General features: G+C 43.7%; 1 protein-coding gene across 4 annotated transcripts in view; it reads left to right on the plus strand.

Annotated features, from left to right (window-relative positions):
- The first annotated feature begins 637 nt into the window (after positions 1-637).
- The window catches only part of LOC137376137 (regulator of G-protein signaling 7), a 477,275-nt gene continuing 457,621 nt past the window's right edge, over positions 638-20,291 (plus strand). For 3 of the 4 annotated variants that reach the window (XM_068044150.1, XM_068044151.1, XM_068044152.1), the window contains exons 1-2: positions 638-815; positions 1,597-1,710. In XM_068044150.1, the coding sequence (XP_067900251.1) occupies positions 1,627-1,710 (84 nt within the window). In that variant the 5' untranslated portion in view covers positions 638-815; positions 1,597-1,626. Of the gene's footprint in view, positions 816-1,596; positions 1,711-20,291 lie in introns of those variants that run through there. The other variant, XM_068044153.1, reaches the window with a different exon arrangement.

Genomic DNA, 20,291 nt, shown 5'->3' on the forward strand with positions numbered 1-20,291 from the left:
GGTAAAGGAGGAAAGAGAGACACGTTTTGATGAAGGATTAGACACCATCTTGAAGGGGAGGAAGCAGTCCTCTTGGGCATCTGGTGAAAGTACAGAGACAGACTCGACGAAGAGGGGCAGAGATACAGAATCTAGTTTTGCATGCGGAGAGGGCGTGGGTGGGGAGGAATCTCTCGCTTGATTGCTGTCGGCCTTACAGGGCCCACGTTCCAAAAACAGTCGATGGGTCTGACTCACGCTGAGCAATGCCACCGAAGTTTAAAAGCCAATATATAAAAAAAAAATTCCAGTTCCCCCGCCCCACCCCCACCACGAACCGGCAACAACTTGCATTGATGTAAAACATCTTAACATCCACTGCCTGGAGCTGACTTGACTGCAGCTTTAAGAAATGTAACCCTAGTGAGGCCGGGGGAAATGAGAGAAATTCCTGCTCTTTCCAGCTCCGCCGTTTGCCCGAGGAGCTGCAGCATTGTTACTGCTGCTGCCGGGTCCGAGTCCCTGGGGCGCGTGCATGTGCGGCGGCGGTCGCGCGCGGCCGTGCACGCGCACTCCCACCCCCCCCCCCCCCTCCTCAGAACGCGCGCGAGCGCGGGGTTTGGGAGGCGGGGAGCGCGAGCTCGCGCTGCAACACATTCCCAGGAACAAGGTTGAGAGAGACAGAGACAGAGAGAGAGAGAGAGAACCCGAGCCTCGCTACAAAAAAAAATCCGCAAGCCTTTCAATGAATAATCTGAGGCCGGGATCTGGAGCGGACAACAACATTGCAGAAATCACAAGGTTTTGCTCTGGTCGTGCAGTGCCCTGTGCTTGAGGTAAATCATTAGGCGGGTTCGCCGTTAAAAAAGCTTGCCAAAGGCAGAGAGAGGGAATTGAGGGAAGCAAAGCCCTTGCCGGCGAGGCGCGGTACTGTAGTTAGCGTTTATCCCCCGGCCACTGGGTGGCTTTCGCCGGGCTCGGTCGCTGTCCATGGTGCTGAACCCGTTCACTAGCTCAGGTTGGCTGCGCTTCGTCGCCGTCACTCTCTGCACAGAGCCTCAGTGCCTTTTGCTGCATCTGAATGTGCAAGCCTTTCCACACCATAGGCTGCATGTAAACATTTAATGTTGTTGAGGGGAGACTCCGCGGCGGCATGCACTCGCAATGTGAACGGCAGCACTTGCAAAATTGCAAAGGCACAACGGCAGCGCGGGCAACATGCACTGAATGAACACTTACAGTGCAATCTTGTTAATATTTTGCAATCTGCTTGTATTTTCATCCACTGAGAACTGTTTGCATACCTCGAATGGTTTATCCCCTTGCGCTTTCCATTTCTTCCAGCAAGCATGCATCATCACAGGCATAAATCAGGGGAAAAAGATCGTATGTGTTTTTGTGATGGTATTATCTAAATCCGCTGCCATAAAATCATAAATGATTTAGAATCTAAGTTTATATGAAGTGCAGTGTGCTCCCTCCCCCTCCGTTGTGTTGGTATACACACATTGCCCTTTGCTATGTCGGGATTTGACATCTGCTGCTAATTCATTTATTGCACTAATGCTGGCGCCTCACTAAATGATTATTTTTTGTAATATTTTTCCCCCTCCGTAGTGAAAATTCAGGAATCCGAGGGCAGCTACTATGGCGCAAGGAAATAATTATGGACAGAACGCCAGTAACAACGGTACAGCGGACGAATCGCCGAACATGCTGGTGTACAGAAAGGTAGGCAAGAGTGTGTGTGTGACTTGGGGCGAAAGATGCAAGGTCTTCCTAAAGCTACGACGTCCAGCATGTTGTTTAAGAGTCCGACGATTTTTGCCTTGCTTCTCCTCTGCTTGGGTTGTGGCTGGAAGGGTTAAAGTAGTAATTTAGCTCAGGGTAATCCGATTCCTTATTCCCAGCATGTCCCCAGGTGTTGGGGGCATCAATTTAAACTACATGCCGATTATTGCAATTCTGGACAGCTATAGAGAACCTTCTCAGAGGGTATTTATAGGTCCGCTTCTGTGTGTGTGTGTAAACGCTGCTGGAACCTGGGGCTTGTCAGTGGGGGTCGTAGCCCTGGGGCTGGCTTCGCGGGCGGAATAGACCGCTTTCTGGGGACGCCACTGGAGTGACAGGTGGCCACGCTGCAAAGCAAATCTGAGCCAGAGTTGGCACAGCTCTCAACCTCACCACATACCCACAAATAGTGGGCTAGCACGTGTGCTATGTGAACTTGAAAGCTTGGATCAGTCAGGCTGCTGGAAAACAATGCGCTTTTGATATAGAGGAAGACTCGCGAATTTCATTTTTGGAGCAAGGTTTTGCACAACTATTGTTTCTGCAGTAGACTTACTGTTTATTATTGGAATGAGGAGACAATACTCTGCCCAAGTGTTTAAAGTTGCAAAGGCACTTTTCTATTTCGGACCATAAGGCTTTATTGATGAATTTAAACATTTTTGTGTTTTAGCTTTTAAGTACCAGTTGAGGGAAATAATTTGCAGATGGCTCAAATGAACTGAAATACAATTTGACCAACTTATATTGACATAGTGCTCCTTACGACAACTGTCTGAGAGCAGCCGGAAAGATCTGGATACCAGGAAATGAAGGAATTGGGGAAGGAAGGACGAAAATAATTTTTTTCCCGAAAGTTTTTAAATACAGGGAGAGATGTAGCAAATTGAAGTGGGTTTTGGAAAATAATTTTGGAGAGCAGCGGCTGACAGAACAGCCTCCCATTGTGCTGCATGCAGGGAGCATAGAACAAGCAGTTTCCCTACACTTTGAAATCGTAATTTATTGCTGTAACTGTTTCTATTGTCTTGTCTTAAATCTTCACAATAATAACGCGTAAGCCCCAATTTTGCAAAGCCCCGGTTTTTTTTGACAGTCTTGAGAATTGAACTGCCTGTTCCGGTGGTGTAGCGGTCTTCTCAAGGCCACAGTGATCACTGGTTGGTTGCTCAGAAATTATGCAGAATTGAGCTGGAATTCATAAGTAGATCATAGGAATAGGGTCAGTGCAGACTTAGAAAGAAAACATTCAATAGTAAACACAGCTGCTGTGTGGCTCTTGGCCTTTCTTTAAAAAGTGAGTTGCACTCAATTTATTATTGTGTATTTTGCATTGGTCTGTAAAGGCAATAGAAGCAGAAATATGTTTATATTTTACTGATCTCAAAAGAGTACTGCACTGTTTAATTTTCATTCATACTGTTTCTGCTTTAACATATGACTGTTTGTACCAATGATTCACTAGGGAAGATTACAGACTGATGTTCCACTATACAAAAACCATATTTCCACAAATCAGTCAATAAAATAAAGCTTGATATCACTACTCGCAATACCAGCTGACTCATTTGTAGTTTTGCTGCCTGTCAGTGACTGGCATGAAGCTCCTGTTGACAAAAACAGAGAACACTCAGAGGGATATTTTCTTCTTCTGATAAGAAGTTATTAATAACACTTTCTTTGTAAAATTTCAGGACTGTCAACAAAAAAGATGCGTTTCTGCAATTTTCCTGCCAATGATTTTGAGAAACCTGATATCATTAGTGGGAACAGTAGATAGGAGGTAGACCACAATGCAATATGTAATGATGCTTTTACACTTCGTAAGCAACTGAAAAGCTGCTTACCTGGTGTAAATGACTAACATTTTACAGAAGGAGGCCATTCAGCCCATTGTGTCTGCGCCGGCCAAATAAACTATCCGCCCAAACTAATCCCACCTTCCAGTACCTGGTCCATAGTCCTGCAGGTTACAGCACCTCAGATACATGTCCAGGTCCCTTTTAAAAGAATTGAGGATCTCTGCCTCCACCAGACTTCCAGACACCCACCACCCTCTGGGTGAAAATGTTTCTCCTCATGTCCCCTCTTATCCTTCTAACAATCACCTTAAATCTGTGTCCCCTGATAACTGACCTCCCCACCAGGGGAAACAGGTCCTTCCTGTTTACTCTATCTAGGCCCCTCATAATTTTGTACATCTCAATCAAGTCTCCTCTGCCTCCTCTGTTCTAAGGAAAACAACCCTAACCTATCCAATCTTTCCTCATAGCTGCAACCTTCAAGCTCTGGCAACATTCTTGTAAATCTCCTCTACTCTCTCCAGAGCAATTATGTCCTTTTTGTAATGTGGTGACCAGAACTGCATGCAGTACTCCAGCTGTGGCCTAACCAGCGTTTTATACAGTTCCAGCATCACATCCCTGCTTTTGAGTTCTATACCTCGGCCAATAAAGGAAAACAATCCATATGCCTTCTTCATCACTCTATCCACCTATCCTGCCACCTTCAGGGACCTGTGGACATGCACTCCTAGGTCTCTCACTTCTTCTACCCCTCTCAGTATCCTCCCATTTATTGTGTATTCCCTCGCTTTATTTGCCCTCCCCAAATGCATTACCTCACGCTTATCTGGATTGAATTCCACTTGCCACTTTTCCGCCCACTCAACCAAACCATTGATATCATTCTGGAGTCTACGGCTTTCCTTTTCACTATCAACTACACGGCCAATTTTTGTGTCATCAGCAAATTTCCCAATCATGCCTGCCACATTTAAATCCAAATCATTTATATGCAAGGGACCCAACACTGAGCCCTGTGGAACACCACTGGAAACAGATTTCCATTCACCAAAACATCCGTCGACTACTACCCTTTGTTTCCTGGCCCTGAGCCAATTCTGGTTCCAACCTGCCACCTTCCCCTGTATCCCGTGGGCTTTTTATTTTACTGACCAGTTGCCTTGTGGACCTTGTCAAATGCCTTACTAAAATCCATGTAGACCACATCCACTGCACTTCACTCATCAATCCTTCTTGTTACTTCCTCCAAAAACTCTATTAAGTTATTAAAACATGACCTTCCCTGAACAAATCCATGCTGACTATCCCTGATTAACTCATGCTTTTTTAACTGGCAGTTTATCCTGTCCCTCAGAATAGATTCTAACAATTTACCCACCACCGAGGTCAGATTGACTGGCCTGTAATTATTTGGCCAATCATGCCACACAGGTGCCAAGACAAAAGAGAATCTTACCATCTCCCCTTGATGTTCAACAACATTACCTACGCTGAATCCAGCTTCAACATCCTGGGGGTTACCATTGACCAGAAACTTAACTGAACCAGTCATATAAATATTGTGGCTACAAGAGCAGGTCAGAGGCTGGGAATTCTGCAGTGAGTAACTCACCTCCTGATTCCCCAAAGCCTGTCCACAGCCTACAAGTCATAAGTCAGGAGTTACTTGTCTGGATGTGTACAGCTCCAATAACACTCAAGAAGCTCGACACCATTCAGGACAAAGCAGACCACTTGATTGGTACTCAATCAACCCCTTAAACATTCACTTCCTTCACCACTGGTGCACAGTGGCAGCAATGTGTATCATATACAAGATGCACTGCAGCAACTCACCAAGTCGCTGTCAACAGCACCTTCTAAACCCACGACCTCTACCACCTAAGTGGTCAAGGGCAGTATATGCACGGGAACACCACCACCTGCAATTTCCCTTCTAAGTCACACACCATCCTGACTTGGAACAATATCGCAGTACCCTCAATGTCGCTGGGTCAAAATCCTGGAACTCCCTTCCTAACAGCACTGTGGGTGTACCTACACAACATGGACTGCAGCAGTTTTAGAAAGTGGCTCATCACCACCTTCTCAAGAGCAGTTGGGGATGGGTCTTGCCAGCAATGCTCACATCCAAGGAACAAATAAAAAAAAGTACTTGTTTCCCTGAGGGAAGAGAGGTTTAATTTTTTTTTATTCAATCATGGGATGTGGGCGTTTCTGGCAAGGCTCATCCCTAATTGCTCTTAAGAAGGTGGTGACAAGCCACTTTCAGCAATGTGAATGACTCTTAACTGTCCTCTCTAATGGCCTAGCAAACCACTCTGTTGTACCAAGTCACTGCAACAGACTATAGTGAGAATAAAACTGGACGAACTGTGAGGCATCAACCGAGGCATCGGATTTGGACAAGACAAAGGCACACCCAGCCCAGCCAACCCTGCAAAGCCCTCCTGACTAACATCTGGGGACTTGTGCCAAAATTGGGAGAGTTGTCCCACATTCCAGTCAAGCAAAGCCTAACATAGTCTTACAAAATCATCCCTTTCAGCCAATGTCCCAGACTCCTCCATCACCATTCCTGTGTATGTCCTGTCCCACCGGCAGGACAGATCCACCACAGGTGGTGGCACAGTGATACACAGGAGGGAGTGGCCCTGGGAGTCCTCAACATTGTCTCCAGACACCATGATGTCTCATGGCATCAGGCCAAACATGAGCAAGGAAATTTCCTGCTGATTACCACCTACTGCCCTTCTTCAGCTGATGAATCAGTACTCCTCCATGTTGAACTCCATATGAAAGATGCACTAAGGGTAGCAAGGGCATGGAATGTACTCTGGGTGGGGGACTTCAATGTCCTTAGCCAAGAGTAGCTTGGTAGCACCACTACTGACTGAGCTGGCCAAGTCCTAAGGGGGGGACATGGCTGATTGACTGGGCCTCTGGCGGGTGGTGAGAGAACCAACACAAGGGGAAAATGTACTTGACCCCATCCTCACCAATCTGTTTGTTGCAAATGCATTTGCCTATCACAGTATTGGTAGGAGTGACTACTGCACAAGCCTTGTGGAGATAAATTCCCATCTTCACACGGAGGACACCCTCCATCATGTTGTGTGGCACAATCATGGGATAGATTCAGAACAGATTTAGAAGTTCAAAATGGGTATCCATGAAACATGGTGGACCATTAGCAGTAGCAGAACTGTATTACTATCAAGAAGGGACCAACTCTGGTTCAATGAAGAGTGTAGGCGAGCATGCCAGGTGCAGCACCAGGATACTGAAAAAATGAATTGCTGATGTGATGAAGCTACAACACAGGACTACATGCATGCTAAACAGTGGAAGCAGTATTCTATAGAGCTAGGTGACCCCATAACCAATGGATCAGATCAAAGCTCTGCAGTCCTGTCACATCCAGTAGTGAATAGTGGCAGATAATTATACAACTACTGGAAGGAGGGTCCGTGAACATTCCCACCCTCAGTGATAGTGGAGTCCAGCTCATGAGTGCACAATACAAGGCTGAAATGTTTGCAACCACCATCAGCCAGAAATGCTGATTGGATGATTCAACTCAGCCTACTCCTGAGGTCCCCACCAGTCTTCACATGATATAAAAAAAATCTGGGAACACTGGATACACAAAAGCTAGACAACATCCTGGCTGCAGTGCTGAAGATTTGTGTTCCAGAACTTGATGCGCCAGTAGCCATGCAATTCCAGTGTTGCCACAACACGGACATCTACCTGAAAAAGTGGAAAATTGCCCAGGTATGTCCTATTCATAAAATGCAGGCCAATTACTGCCCCACATGTCTACTCTTAAACATTAGCAAAATGATGGAAGGTGTTGCTGACATGCAATCAACTAACACTTAGTCACCAATCACCTGCTCACTGATGCTCAGTTTGAATTCCACCAGGACCTCCAAACATGGACAAAGGAGCTGAATTCCAGAAGTGAGGTGAGAGTGACTGCCCTTGATCGAGGCAGCATTTGACTGAGTATGGCATCAAGGAGTCTTAGTAAAATTGAACTTAATGGGAATCATTTGGAAAACTGTCCTGGTTGGACTCATACCTAGCACAAAGGAAGATGGTTGGAGGCCAATGATCTCAGCTCTAGGACATCACTGCAGGAGTTTCTCAGGGTAGTGTCCTAGGCCCAACCATCTTCAGCTGCTTCAATAATGTCCTTCCCTCCATCATAAGGTCAGAATTGGGGATGTTTGCTGATGATCGCACAATGTTCAGTTCCATTTGCAACTCCTCAGATACTGAAGTAGTCTGTGCTGGCATGCAGCAGGACCTGGACAACATTTAGGCTTGGGATGATGAGTAGCAAGTAACATCGGCGCCACACAAATGCCAGGCAATGACTATCCCCAACAAGAGAGAGTCTAACCATCTCCTTTTGACATTCAGTGGCACTACCATCATTGAATGCCCCATCATCAACATCCTGGGGGTCACCACTGACCAGAAACCTAACTGGACCAAACACATAAGTACTGTGGTTACATAGGTTGGGTATTCTGTAGTGAGTGACTCACCTCCTGACATCATGAAGCTTTTCCACCATGTACAAGGCAGAAGTCAAGAGTGTGATGGAATATTCTCCACTTGCCTGGATGAGTGCAGCTCCAACAACACTCAAGAAGCTTGACATCATCCAGGACAAAGCAGCCCACTTGATTGGCACTCTATCCACCATCTTAAACATTCACTCCTTCTACCAGCAGCGCACAGTGGCTGCAATATGTATCATCCAAAAGATACACTGCAGCAACTTACTGAGCCTTCTTCGACAGCAGCTCCCAAATGCGCCACGTGTGCCACCTAGAAGGACAAGGGCAGCAGGTGCATGGGAACACGACCACTTGCAAGCTCCTCTAAAAATCACACACCATCCTGACTTGGACATACATCATCTTTCCTTAGGCGCTGGGTCAGAATCCTGGGGTTATGTCCCTAACAATAGTGTGGGAGTACTTACACCACACAGACTGCAGCGGTTCAAGAAGGTGGCTCAGCACCACCTTCTCAAGGGCAATTAGGGATGGGCAATAAATGTTGCGACAGCCACATTCTGTGAATGAAAAATAAAATTACCTAGTCCAGATACAGCTACTAGCACGGAGACTGAATTTACCCAGGAGAAACAGATAGCACCTCGCTTAATCGAGGTTAATCATGTTAACATGTCAGAAGGATAACACCATCCTTCCAGACGAAGCACCACACCAGCTGATAAGGAGGATGTCATTTCACTATAAGCAAATAGAGATAATATACTTGATAGACAGGATATATAATGCTGTTATCTTGTCTTCTATCTAAGGACTCTAATCCTAAATTAATCTGACCGCTATATATCAATCTCAAACATTGACATCAACTGTAAATTTATAGTCAGGAACCAAGTAATGCTGAACTACATAACTGAACTGTCATTGTAAGTTCTGTTATTTATTTCATTAATTAACCATATCTATTAATTATTTATATATTCAATGGTTAAGTGCTGCCAACTAGGATTCTAAGATTAATAAACAATTATTAGCTCATAAATTTGTTGTCTGATTTATTTTCTGATAATTACAAGAAAGGGTTAATTAATTCATGCAGTCGTTTGAGCAGATCCTGATTGGAGGTTAGTAGTGTAAATGCTAATTGAATCTAATCTGATTGATGTTAAACAGTTTGAAGAATTAAATGTAGATATCATTAATTCCTAGGCATAAACTGAGTAATAAAACTTCGACAGTTCTTATGGAAGGAATAATGGTGAAGGAGTTCAGGGTTCATCTGGTGCCCTTGTTGAATATTTTTGTCGCAGTATCGCGTTCAATGAGGTTACAGAGTTAGGTTGGGACTTCCAGCAAGTATACCTTCAGGGCTGCTGGCAGGATTCAGATTGGGATTGCTAATCTGAGTGAGAGGTGTATCTCTTGCAATCCCCCTCATCTTCCACTGAGCATTTTTAATTATTGCTACTAGCTGTATAGACTTTGGCCTTCCTTTCAGTAACTAATCCCTGTTCTAAATGAAAGAACACATTTTTCATTTCTATTCTTCAGGCTTAAAACTGCACAACTATATAATGATTGGCCTTTAAGAAGGTTTTCAGATTCCTCAGTCATTTCTTAACAAGTATATTTTTCTCCTTTTTCACTGTTTCCCTTTCACTTGTTTTTGGCTATGCAGCAGACAAATGATTAAAAAGTCTGTTACCACTTTCCACTGGTCTTTATTCACTTCTAATTTTTCAGGAAAGTTAACCACTCAGAGGAAATTATATCCCAACTTCTAAATGTTAAGTAGGATTACATATCCATGGAGATATTCTAAGAAAATAACATCTTCAATGAGGTCACATTAGTAAACTACTGCCATTCAATTCCGTGGTTTTTGGCTTTGCCTTGGCCCCTCAATGTGTTGTTGCCTGGTAACATGCTACAGGCTCTGCATTATCCTACATATATAAAACATTTACCAAAAAAGTCTGCTTAAACAACAGCCGATCAAATAAGTGCTACTTTTTCCCCCTGGAAAACAAGGGAAAAACAATGTATAAATTAACACGAGATACTTGCACATTGTAACGTAAAGATGATTTTAATCAGGCTATGATTCTCTTCAAGATGTCAATGCTATAGTAACAATGAACTAATTTATTTATAACATATTTGGATAAATATGGCAATTCATAAGTACCTAGTACTATTTAGACATACTGTGTTTGTGCAGTGACTTCTGTATGCAAAGTATATTGATGCTGTAGCTGTATGTCCATCTGAATAGGGAAACTGTTAATTAGGATTTGCTCAAATTGTCCTGGTAGAGTAGTAGTTAAAAGTGAAGGATATATTTTTTTTATGATAGAGGAGGCAGTGTCCAGGCCCAACCATCTTCAGCTGCTTCATTAATGACCTTCCCTCCACCATAAGGTTAGAAGTGGGTATGTTCGCTGATGATTGCACAATGTTCAGCACTATTCGTGACTCCTCAGATACTGAAGCAGCCCGTGTCCAGATGCAGCAAGACCTGGACAACATCCAGGCTTGGGCTGATAAGTGGCAAGTAACATTCGCGCCACATAAGTGCCAGGCAATGACCATCTATGACTATGTTCCTATTGACAGATATCTAAATACCAATGACATAAAGGGATATGGGGATAGTGTGGGAAAAAAGCAGTGAAGTGGATGATCAGTCATGATCGGATTGAATGGCAGAGCAGGCTTGATGGGCTGAATGGCCTACTCCTGCTCCTATGTTCCTATGTTTCCATGTTCCTATCTCAAACAAGAGAGAATCTAACCATCTCCCCTTAATGTTCAATGGCATTACCGTTGCTGAATCCCCCACTATCAACATCCCAGGGGTTACCATTGACCCAAAACTGAACTGGACCAGCCACATAAATACCAGGGATACAAGAGCAGGTCACAGGCGGGGAATTCTACAGCGAGTAACTCACCTCCTGACTCCCCAATGCCTGACTATCATCTACAAGGCACAAATCAGGAGTGTGATGGAATACTCTCCACTTGCCTGGATGGGTGCAGCTCCAACAACACTCAAGAAGCTTGACACCATCCAGGACAAAGCAGCCCGCTTGATTGGCACCCCATCCACCACCTTCAACATTCACTGTCATCACCACTGACGCACAGTGGCAGCAGTGTGTACCATCTACACGATATACTGCAGCAACTCACCAGGGCTCCTTCGACAGCACCTTCCAAACCTGCAATTTCTACCACCTAGAAGGACAAGGGCAGCAGATTGATGGAAACACCACCACCTGCGAGTTCCCCTCCAAGCTACACACCATCCTGACATGGGATTATAATCGCCATTCTTTCACTATCGCTGGGCGAAAATCCTGGAAATCCCTTCCTAACATCACTGTGGGTGTACCTACACCCCAAGGACTACGGCAGTTCAAGAAGGCAGCTCACCACCACCTTCTCAAGGGCAATTAGGGATGGGCAATAAAAGATGGCCTCGCAAGCGACACCCACATCCCATGAATGAATTAAAAAAGCTGGTATTTTACAAGTGTTGCTGATCAATAAAGCATTTTTAAAATAATATTTCCAGTTAAAACTATTGTTGGTTGTGCAGCGGCAAGTCTGGATCCACGGATGTATCAAAACAAACTCTCTACCGCATCGTGTCTCCACTGTGTATGTGTTTTCAACGCGTACCTATGTTAACTCTATGCTGTGTAATCTATAATGAGTAAACCTATCATTGTTCTTAAGGTGGAGGAGGGCATAGAGCTTGTGCACACCAGTTACACTGCACCCTTTTCTTGTAGCCTCCTTTTAATCACTCAGAACACTGCAGTTAACTATAAATCTTGCCGTTGTATCTTCCATTGACCACTAGGTGACCTCTGATGCAAGACTATTATCAGTCACATTGTTCTTTCTCATTAGCCTCACAAACCACAGTGTGGCTAGCATACAATTCAGTCCTTTTACCAATCCTAGTCAGTCGCTCTGTTACTGCTTTCCCATCTTCATTTTGTGGATCAGGCATCTACTGTGAAATTCATTCAGCCTCCTGTAAAAGCCTTCTAAACATCAAGGTGTCAGCAAGCATCACTTTATATTAATATTGAAGTAAACATCTGAGCAAAATACTTGGCACTAAAGCAATATTTATAGCAAATCAGTTTTTAGTAGTTTTTCTGTTTTACTGTTGTTGAGGTATGTTCTGTAAAAACTGGGCTGCAACTATGCCATTAACACCTTTCCCAGTGTGCAAATTAATGACAAAAATTAAAACTTTGTGAAATGAAGTTTGTGATACAGATTTTCAGGTTTAAGCTGTTCAAGCAGGAGCACAACTGTACTTCTATAACATGATCAGACTTGCATTCTACATCAGTGTTGTCCAGTAGGAATGACTGACTAGCCACATGTGTGGCTATGGAAACACTGTTTTAACCACGTTCACTAATTTTAGTCGAAAATTCCTTACAGAATACAAGCAAATGTGCTTCACATGTATATTTATTTAACAGACATCCACCATCATTCAGTGCAACACTTTGCAGTCTTACTGTTTTACCAAAGTTTGGAATTCTGGGATGAACTTTTCAGGCACAGCACATCTTAGAGCACCTTTTAGGTTTGGTCCTGCAATTGCAAGCAGTAGTCAAAGTTTATTTGAGAAATTGTTAAGAATGTTGACTCACAAAATGAGCCAGGCCAGACCCGCTCCTGCTTTCCATATAGAACGTGGTTGGATGCTGCTTGCCCTTTGCCCTGTTGGAATTGTGTGTCATTGTTTGTGCTTGCCTTCTTCTGCAGGCTTGGAGTGGTTATTCTGATTCGTCAGGCTGGCCACGATGGCAACTCCGTTCTCCATATAATGTTGCTGAGGTCTGGGGTTATTACTTCTGTTATGCACATTTTAGCAGATCATTAGTGTCTAGGAAGTAAAGCACATACAATGGTGAAAAAAAAACACTGCATGCTTTGCTTTTTGTCTTACCATTTTACCAACAACCACACAAAAAGTTTAACATAGAAACATAGAAAATAGGAGCAGGAATAGGCCATTCAGTCCTTCGAGCCTGCTCCACCATTCATTATGGTCATGGCTGATCATCCAACTCAGTAACCTGTTCCCACTTTCTCCCCATATCCTTTGATCCCTTTCGCCCCAAGAGCTATATCTAATTCCTTCTTGAAAACGTACAATGTTTTGACCTCAACTGCTTTCTGTGGTAGCGAATTCCACAGGCTCACCACTCTCTGGGTGATGTAAGTTCTCCTCATCTCAGTCCTGAAAGGTTTACCCCGTATCCTTAGACTATGACCCCTGGTTCTGGACTCCCCCACCATCGGGAATATCCTTCCTGCAACTACCCTGTCAAGTCCTGTTAGAATTTTATAGGTTTCTATGAGATCCCCCCTCACTCTTCTGAACTCCAGCGAATATAATCCTAACCGACTCAATCTCTCCTCATATGTCAGTCCCGCCATCCCAGGAATCAGTCTGGTAAACCTTCACTGCACTCCCTCTATAGCAAGAACATCCTTCCTCAGATAAGGAGACCAAAGCTGTACACAATATTCCAGATGTGGCCTCACCAAGGCCCTGTATAATTGCAGCAAGACATCGCTGCTCCTGTACTTGAATCCTCTCGCTATGAAGGCCAACATACCATTTGCCTTTTTTACCGCCTGTTGCACCTGCATGCTTTCCTTCAGCGACTGGTGTATGAGAACACCCAGGTCTCGGTGCATATTCCTCTCTCTCAGTTTATAGCCTTTTAGATAATAATCTGCCTTCCTGTTTTTGCTACCAAAGTGGATAACCTCACATTTATCCACATTATACTGCATCTGCCATGCATTTGCCCACTCACTTAACTTGTCCAAATCACCATGAAGCCTCTCTGCATCCTCCTCACAGCTCACCCTCCCACCCAGTTTTGTGTCATCTGCAAATTTGGAGATATTACATTTAGTTCCCTCATCTAAATCATTAATATATATTGTGAATAGGTGGGTCCTAGCACCGATCCCTGCTGTACCCTACTAGTCACTGCCTGCCATTCGGAAAAAGACCCATTTATTCCTACTCTTTGTTTCTTGTCTGCTAACCAATTTTCTATCCATCGCAATACACTACCCCCAATCCCATGCGCTTTAATTTTACATGCTAATCTCTTATGTGGGACTTTGTTGAAAGCCTTCTGAAATTCCAAATAAACCACATCTACTGGCTCCCCCTCATCAACTCTACTAGTTACATCCTCGAAGAATTCTAGTAGATTTGTCAAGCATGATTTCCCTTTCATAAATCCATGCTGACTCTGTCTGATTCTACCACTGTTCTCCAAGTGCTCTGCTATAAAATCTTTGATAATGGACTCTAGAATTTTCCCCACTACCGACGTCAGGCTGACTGGTCTATAATTCCCTGCTTTCTCTCTACCTCCCTTTTTAAATAGTGGGGTTACGTTAGCTACCCTGCAATCTGTAGGAACTGTTCCAGAGTCTATAGAATCTTGGAAGATGACTACCAATGCATCCACAATTTCTGGGGCCACTTCCTTAAGTACTCTGGGATGTAGATTATCAGGCCATGGGGATTTATCGGCCTTCAATCCCAACAATTTCCCCATACACCATTTCTCTACTAATACTGATTTCCTTCGGTTCCTCTCTCTCACTAAACCCTGTGTTCCCCAACATTTCTGGTGTGATATTTGTGTCCTCCTTTGTGAAGACAGAACCAAAGTATGCATTTATTTGGTCAGCCATTTCTTTGTTCCCCATAATAAATTCCCCTGTTTCTGACTGTAAGGGACCTACATTTGTCTTCCCCAATCTTAAAGCGCACATGCATACATCGTGTGAATATGAGTCATTAAGATCACATGCCCAAGGCTGTTGTCTCTCACTCATGATTTCTTTACAAATCAAAAGTGTAATGAGCGACATCTGGATTCCCAGTTAGTTACATTTGTCTGGTGCCCAACATAATGGACAACATCATTCTACATCATGCTTTTTTCCCCTCCTGTACTTACATTCTACTTTCCTGTATATACTGTTACGAATACTTTCATTTGTTTGATAAATTTTGAGGATTTGTGTTTTAAAACTGAAAAAGAGTCCATGGATTTTTTTTTTAAACAAGGATCACTGAGAGGTCTAGATTGTAAACAGTTACTGGAAAGTACCTGTTTTCAGATAAATATCCAGCAGGGTTTTTTTTTTGACTTGGGGAAAGATGTTTACAAAGAAGTGACAGGTCAAGATTTATAGGGGTCAGGAGGCTTGATTCTTGTAACATTGTTTTTGGTTTCGCTTTGGACAGTATTACAAAGACAATTGGCGAAAACTGGCCAAGAGAGCAAACCCCAACTCAGCCTGTCCCAGTTCTTTGAAAATTCCTGCCAGTTTTCCATCTCTTGAGAAGTTGAGAAGCAAGTGTAAGAAACTGCCTGAAACCCCTGTTGCTGCATTTTTTCATGGAAAGCCTGTCTAAACTGATCTTCAGCGTCGCCTGTCAAGAACTGTTCTCAGAAGATTCCAGTGACAGTCGTCTACAGGCTTTAGGACGCCAAACAAAAAAAGGACATCTGACATAATTTCATATCTTCTCTTTTTTCTTCAAGAATTAGCAAGTATTCGGCCAACAAAGAACAAAGAAAATTACAGCACAGGAACAGGCCCTTCGGCCCTCCAAGCCTGCGCCGATCCAGATCCTCTATCTAAACCTGTCGCCTATCCTTCTGTTTTGTAATAGAACTCTAAAGAGTAAATCTCTTTATTTTTTTCAGTTAACTGGTGTGTGTGTGTGTGGGGGTGGGGGGGGGAGGGTGTGGGAGCTAAGGTAAAAAGGGAACTTTTATATTTTGATCTGTGTGTTGATGCTTTGCTTCATTACTGGTTAAGACTTGTTTTATAATAAACTGATAATTTTGTTGTTTATTAAAGAAACCTGGTTGGTGTGTTTTATTCTGGGATAAAAATAGAGTCTATAATTGACTGTATCGATCAGTGGGAAAAAAATTAAATATATGTTGTGACCTGTGGGGAAGTGGAACGAGAACAAACAGGGCACTCTTCCCACCTCAGTCGTAACAATTCACAACTCTGATTCCCAGTGGAACTATAGATACAGGCAAGGAATTTCTGAGTTTGCACAATCTATGGCATCTCCAAAGCCAGCGGAGACCACAAAAAAATGGCAGTTCTCTAAAGATTTTGCAGCCAATCTTGGAGAATATCAGTGGTCAATATGTTGTAGTATGGTCACGTCTGCTGTATTCTGTGGTAGATCAGCAAAGGCACTTAAAAATTTCATACAAATAGAGGGAATAACCTCATATCAGTTACTGTATGTGTAAGTCCAGTAGGTACAGGATTATTTGAGATTCTTGATAGCAGACATAATTGCTTGAAAGTAGCAAAAACTTGTGGGTACAGCCAAATGCGATGGACATTCTCCCATCCTACCACAGTCTCATCCAATTGGGATGAACTGATATTTTCATTAATAATTAGACAATTAAATAGCATAATCTAGTTATTACAATAAAACTCTATACATCAACCAATCTTAGAGTCTCATAATTTATCCCATTTTGTCCCATGATAAATAATATCAGACTTTAAAAAAAATCCCTGGTTGCCACATCAAATCCAAAGTTAATATGCAAACATATTTAAACTGACATGAATTGCTTTGTGCTTGTTTTTGAATAATTGTGTTGAATATTTCTGATCCTTGATATTTTTAATCTTTGCAGACATGTAACAATCCTCTGTCTCACTTTAATTTACATAATTACAGGACATCTGCCTCTCTCCTTGTCTTTGCTTTTATATATTAAAATATTTCCCTACAATTATTCTCCATCCCTCCTCACTCTAATTGGGGTACAGTTTATCATGTGCATATTTACTATTGAGTAGTTTGCAAGCTTGAATGCAGTTATTGAAATGTGAGCTCACTTCAAACCCGCTTTTGGTCACCTTAATTAATATTTAGTCAGAAATTACCCTTAACTCTTAAACTGCTGATATGTCCCTGGGCCAGCTTTTTAAAAAGATGTTTTAACTGATGCATTGTGTTCCTGAAACAAATCCCACTTTTACAGTAAAAAGCAATTCAGCTGTCACGAGCATCTTTAATGCTGTGACAATAAGCTTTCGCTACTAAAATAAGGACTTAAAATGTATAAGTAACAGTAAAAAGTTTTAAGGGCATTATTTGTTTTCCTTGTCATCCCTTTCCCTAGTATTTTCCTTTTACATTTGTATTATTTCACATTTACTTTTGCCTTTCTTTTAACATGACAATCTAATTTTTAAAGTATTTTTGTCGTTTTTTTATAAAATGACTAAATAGTTCACTTCCGTGCCCAAAGTCTTGTCATCCATTCTGGAGGTGGGCGCACATTGTTCTCAGCCATTGAAGGGCTGCAAACTGGTTCAACTGGGCAGTTTTTCAGCCAGTTCAGACTTGGGAGTTGGAAGATTGGCTGGGATTTCACATTGGGCGGATGGGAGCCGGCCACCGACTGAAAAGTCGGTGGTGAACCAGCTTCTGCCTCGCCTGGGAATCCGACCCGCATTTTACAGGTCCCCAGGCTTTAAGGGAGGAAGTCCTGCCTCATTGACCTGCAGGCCAATCAGCGGGCCGGCAGCTCTTAGTCCCAGCAGCGCCACTGGGAGTGATGGCCACTGCTGGTACTGCAGCCCAGCTGAAGACGTGGATCCGGGAAGACAGGTCGGTTTTGGTTGCCTCGCCAGGGGTAATTGGTCGGGCACCAGCAATGTAAGGGTGGTCGGTTAGGGGGAAGGGGGGGGGTGTGTTGGGTGCTGGGGGTGGTTGGGGTAGCGGGGGCAGCCCGATGAGCAGGCCCCCACCACCGTCCCCCGCCCCGGGATGTTCTCAGCTGCCTGGTTTTCACAGGCGGCTTTTCCCGGCTCCAGGACGCCCGCATGGCATGCGTAAAATCTGCATGGAGGCTGGCAGAGGCTATTAAGTGGCTTTTAAGTGGCCATTTAAGGACCTTGATTGGCCTGGGGTGGGCGGGCCATTTTTTGCCCCCCCCACCCTACGTAAAGGGGGATGGAGGCGGGAGCGGGGCGGGAAAGCCTCCCGGAGCCTCCTGCTCCATTTTACACCACTCCCCCCCCCTCCTCTGCCCTCCCTCACCGCCACCATCCGGCTTGTTGGGGTGGCGTAAAATCCCGGCCCTTGACCTTTGATAGATGCAACGTAGTCAGTTTTTGCTGTTAGTGTGTATTGGCCAAGCTGCAAGGTCGATCGTTCGATGAGATTTCTGAGCACCCTTGGCAGTGCAATTATGTTCTGCTGAAATTGTCATTGGTGTTCTAAGAGGTGACATGTTTTTCTGAATAAACTACGTGCATTTGAGTTACACAATTACCAACTAATGTGGCCATACTCAAAGGTAAAAATTCCATTTTAGGATATCCTCCCTGGTCCAGAAGATAAATGCCCCACGATATAATTGTTCATTCTAGTTCTTATCTCATCAGATACTTTATCATGCTTCTCTTTCTCATCTCAAGATTTGTAGCCTAGTCCTAGATCTCTAGACCTCTTCCCAGTTGTGAATGTCATCTGTAACCCAGTCCTGCTCCTAATTATAAATGCAGCTCACAGTCTGGTCGCACTAGCGAGCACTTACAATCTGAAGGCCTCACTTCAGTTGATGTTTTTCATAGATAGTTCTACTCATCAGCGAATATCACCAAACTATCTGAAGTCAGAAAATGAATTAAATATAAAGTTCCTTTTGAATCAGTAAGTACTTCTGGGATTAAAAACAGAAATGGTGGAAATACTCAGCAGGTCAGGCAGCATCTGTGGAGAGATAAACAGAGGGGCGAATTTTACAGATCCCCCCGACGTCGGGGGTTGTGCCGGGGAGGGCTGGAAAATGCCTCTAGGAGAGGCCCGCCACGGACCACGACGCCGGGAAGAACCAGCCCCATATTGCCGGCGGCGGCAAGGCCTTGTGGTGGCCCCCCACCGCTCAGCGAAGGGAGCCCAATTTAAAGATGTAAATTAATGTAAATAAATAAATTAATTACCAGTGTGTGTGTGAATATGTGTGGGAGGGGTGCTAAGGTAAAAAGGAAACTTTTATATTTTGATCTGTGTGTTGACGCTTTGCTTCATTACTGGTTAAGTCTTGTTTTATAATAAACTGATAATTTTGTTGTTTATTAAAGAAACCTGGTTGGTGTGTTTTATTCTGGGATAAAAATAGAGTCTATAATCGACTGTATCGGTAAGTGGGAAAAATCTTAAATATATGTTGTGACCTGTGGAGAAGTGGAACAAGAATAAACAGTGCACTCCTCCCGTCTCAGTTCTAACAATACACAAATCTGATTTCCAGTGGAACTATAGATAGTCTGTCCCGGTGCGATATTGGTGGGGAGAGGGGAGCAGGTAGGTTTTTCAGTGCGTGAGGTGGGGGAAGCAGGGTCAAACTCATCTTATTGATGTTGGGGATGGTGGGAAGGGTTACAGTGCAAAGTTTATGAACTTTGGGAGGGGGTGGTGAGAGGAAGGTCAGGATCACAAGGTAAGTGTTTTGAGGAGGGGAAGAGGGCAAAGAATTACTTCTATGGTTATTGGGGGATGGGAGAGGGTCAAGATGAATTTATTTAATGTTTTAAAATCATTCTAACTTTAAATATTTAAATTGAAATAGAGGGCTTGAAGCCCTTTAAAAATGGCTTCAGTGCCTGCGCAAAGGCGGCTGACGCCACGGCCGGGGACGGACAGCCCGCCCTCTCCATGTTATTGGGATAGGCCATCCACCCCGGCTATTTAAATGCGCCACCGCTCTTAATATCACGGTGGCTCTTTTCCGTGGACTGCCATTTTTTTCATTTGCCGCCGATCTTGGCGGCGGAAGTTTAAATTCCGGCCCAGCGTTAATGTTTCAGGTCTTTCTGATGAAAGGTCACAGACCTGAAACATTAACTCTGTTTCTCTCTTCACAGGTGGTGCCTGACTGGCAGAGTATTTCCAGCATTTTCTGTTTTTATTTCAGATTTCCAGCATTTGCCGTATTCTGCTTTTGTATTAGTGCTTCTGGGATGTTGCTGGTATTTTCCTAAGACAACAGTCTCAATCTCTGAAAAGAATTTGTCACATCATTTTGTGACATAATTTCAA

Source organism: Heterodontus francisci, chromosome 13 (genome assembly GCF_036365525.1).
Source record: "Heterodontus francisci isolate sHetFra1 chromosome 13, sHetFra1.hap1, whole genome shotgun sequence".
Classification (NCBI taxonomy): domain Eukaryota; kingdom Metazoa; phylum Chordata; class Chondrichthyes; order Heterodontiformes; family Heterodontidae; genus Heterodontus; species Heterodontus francisci.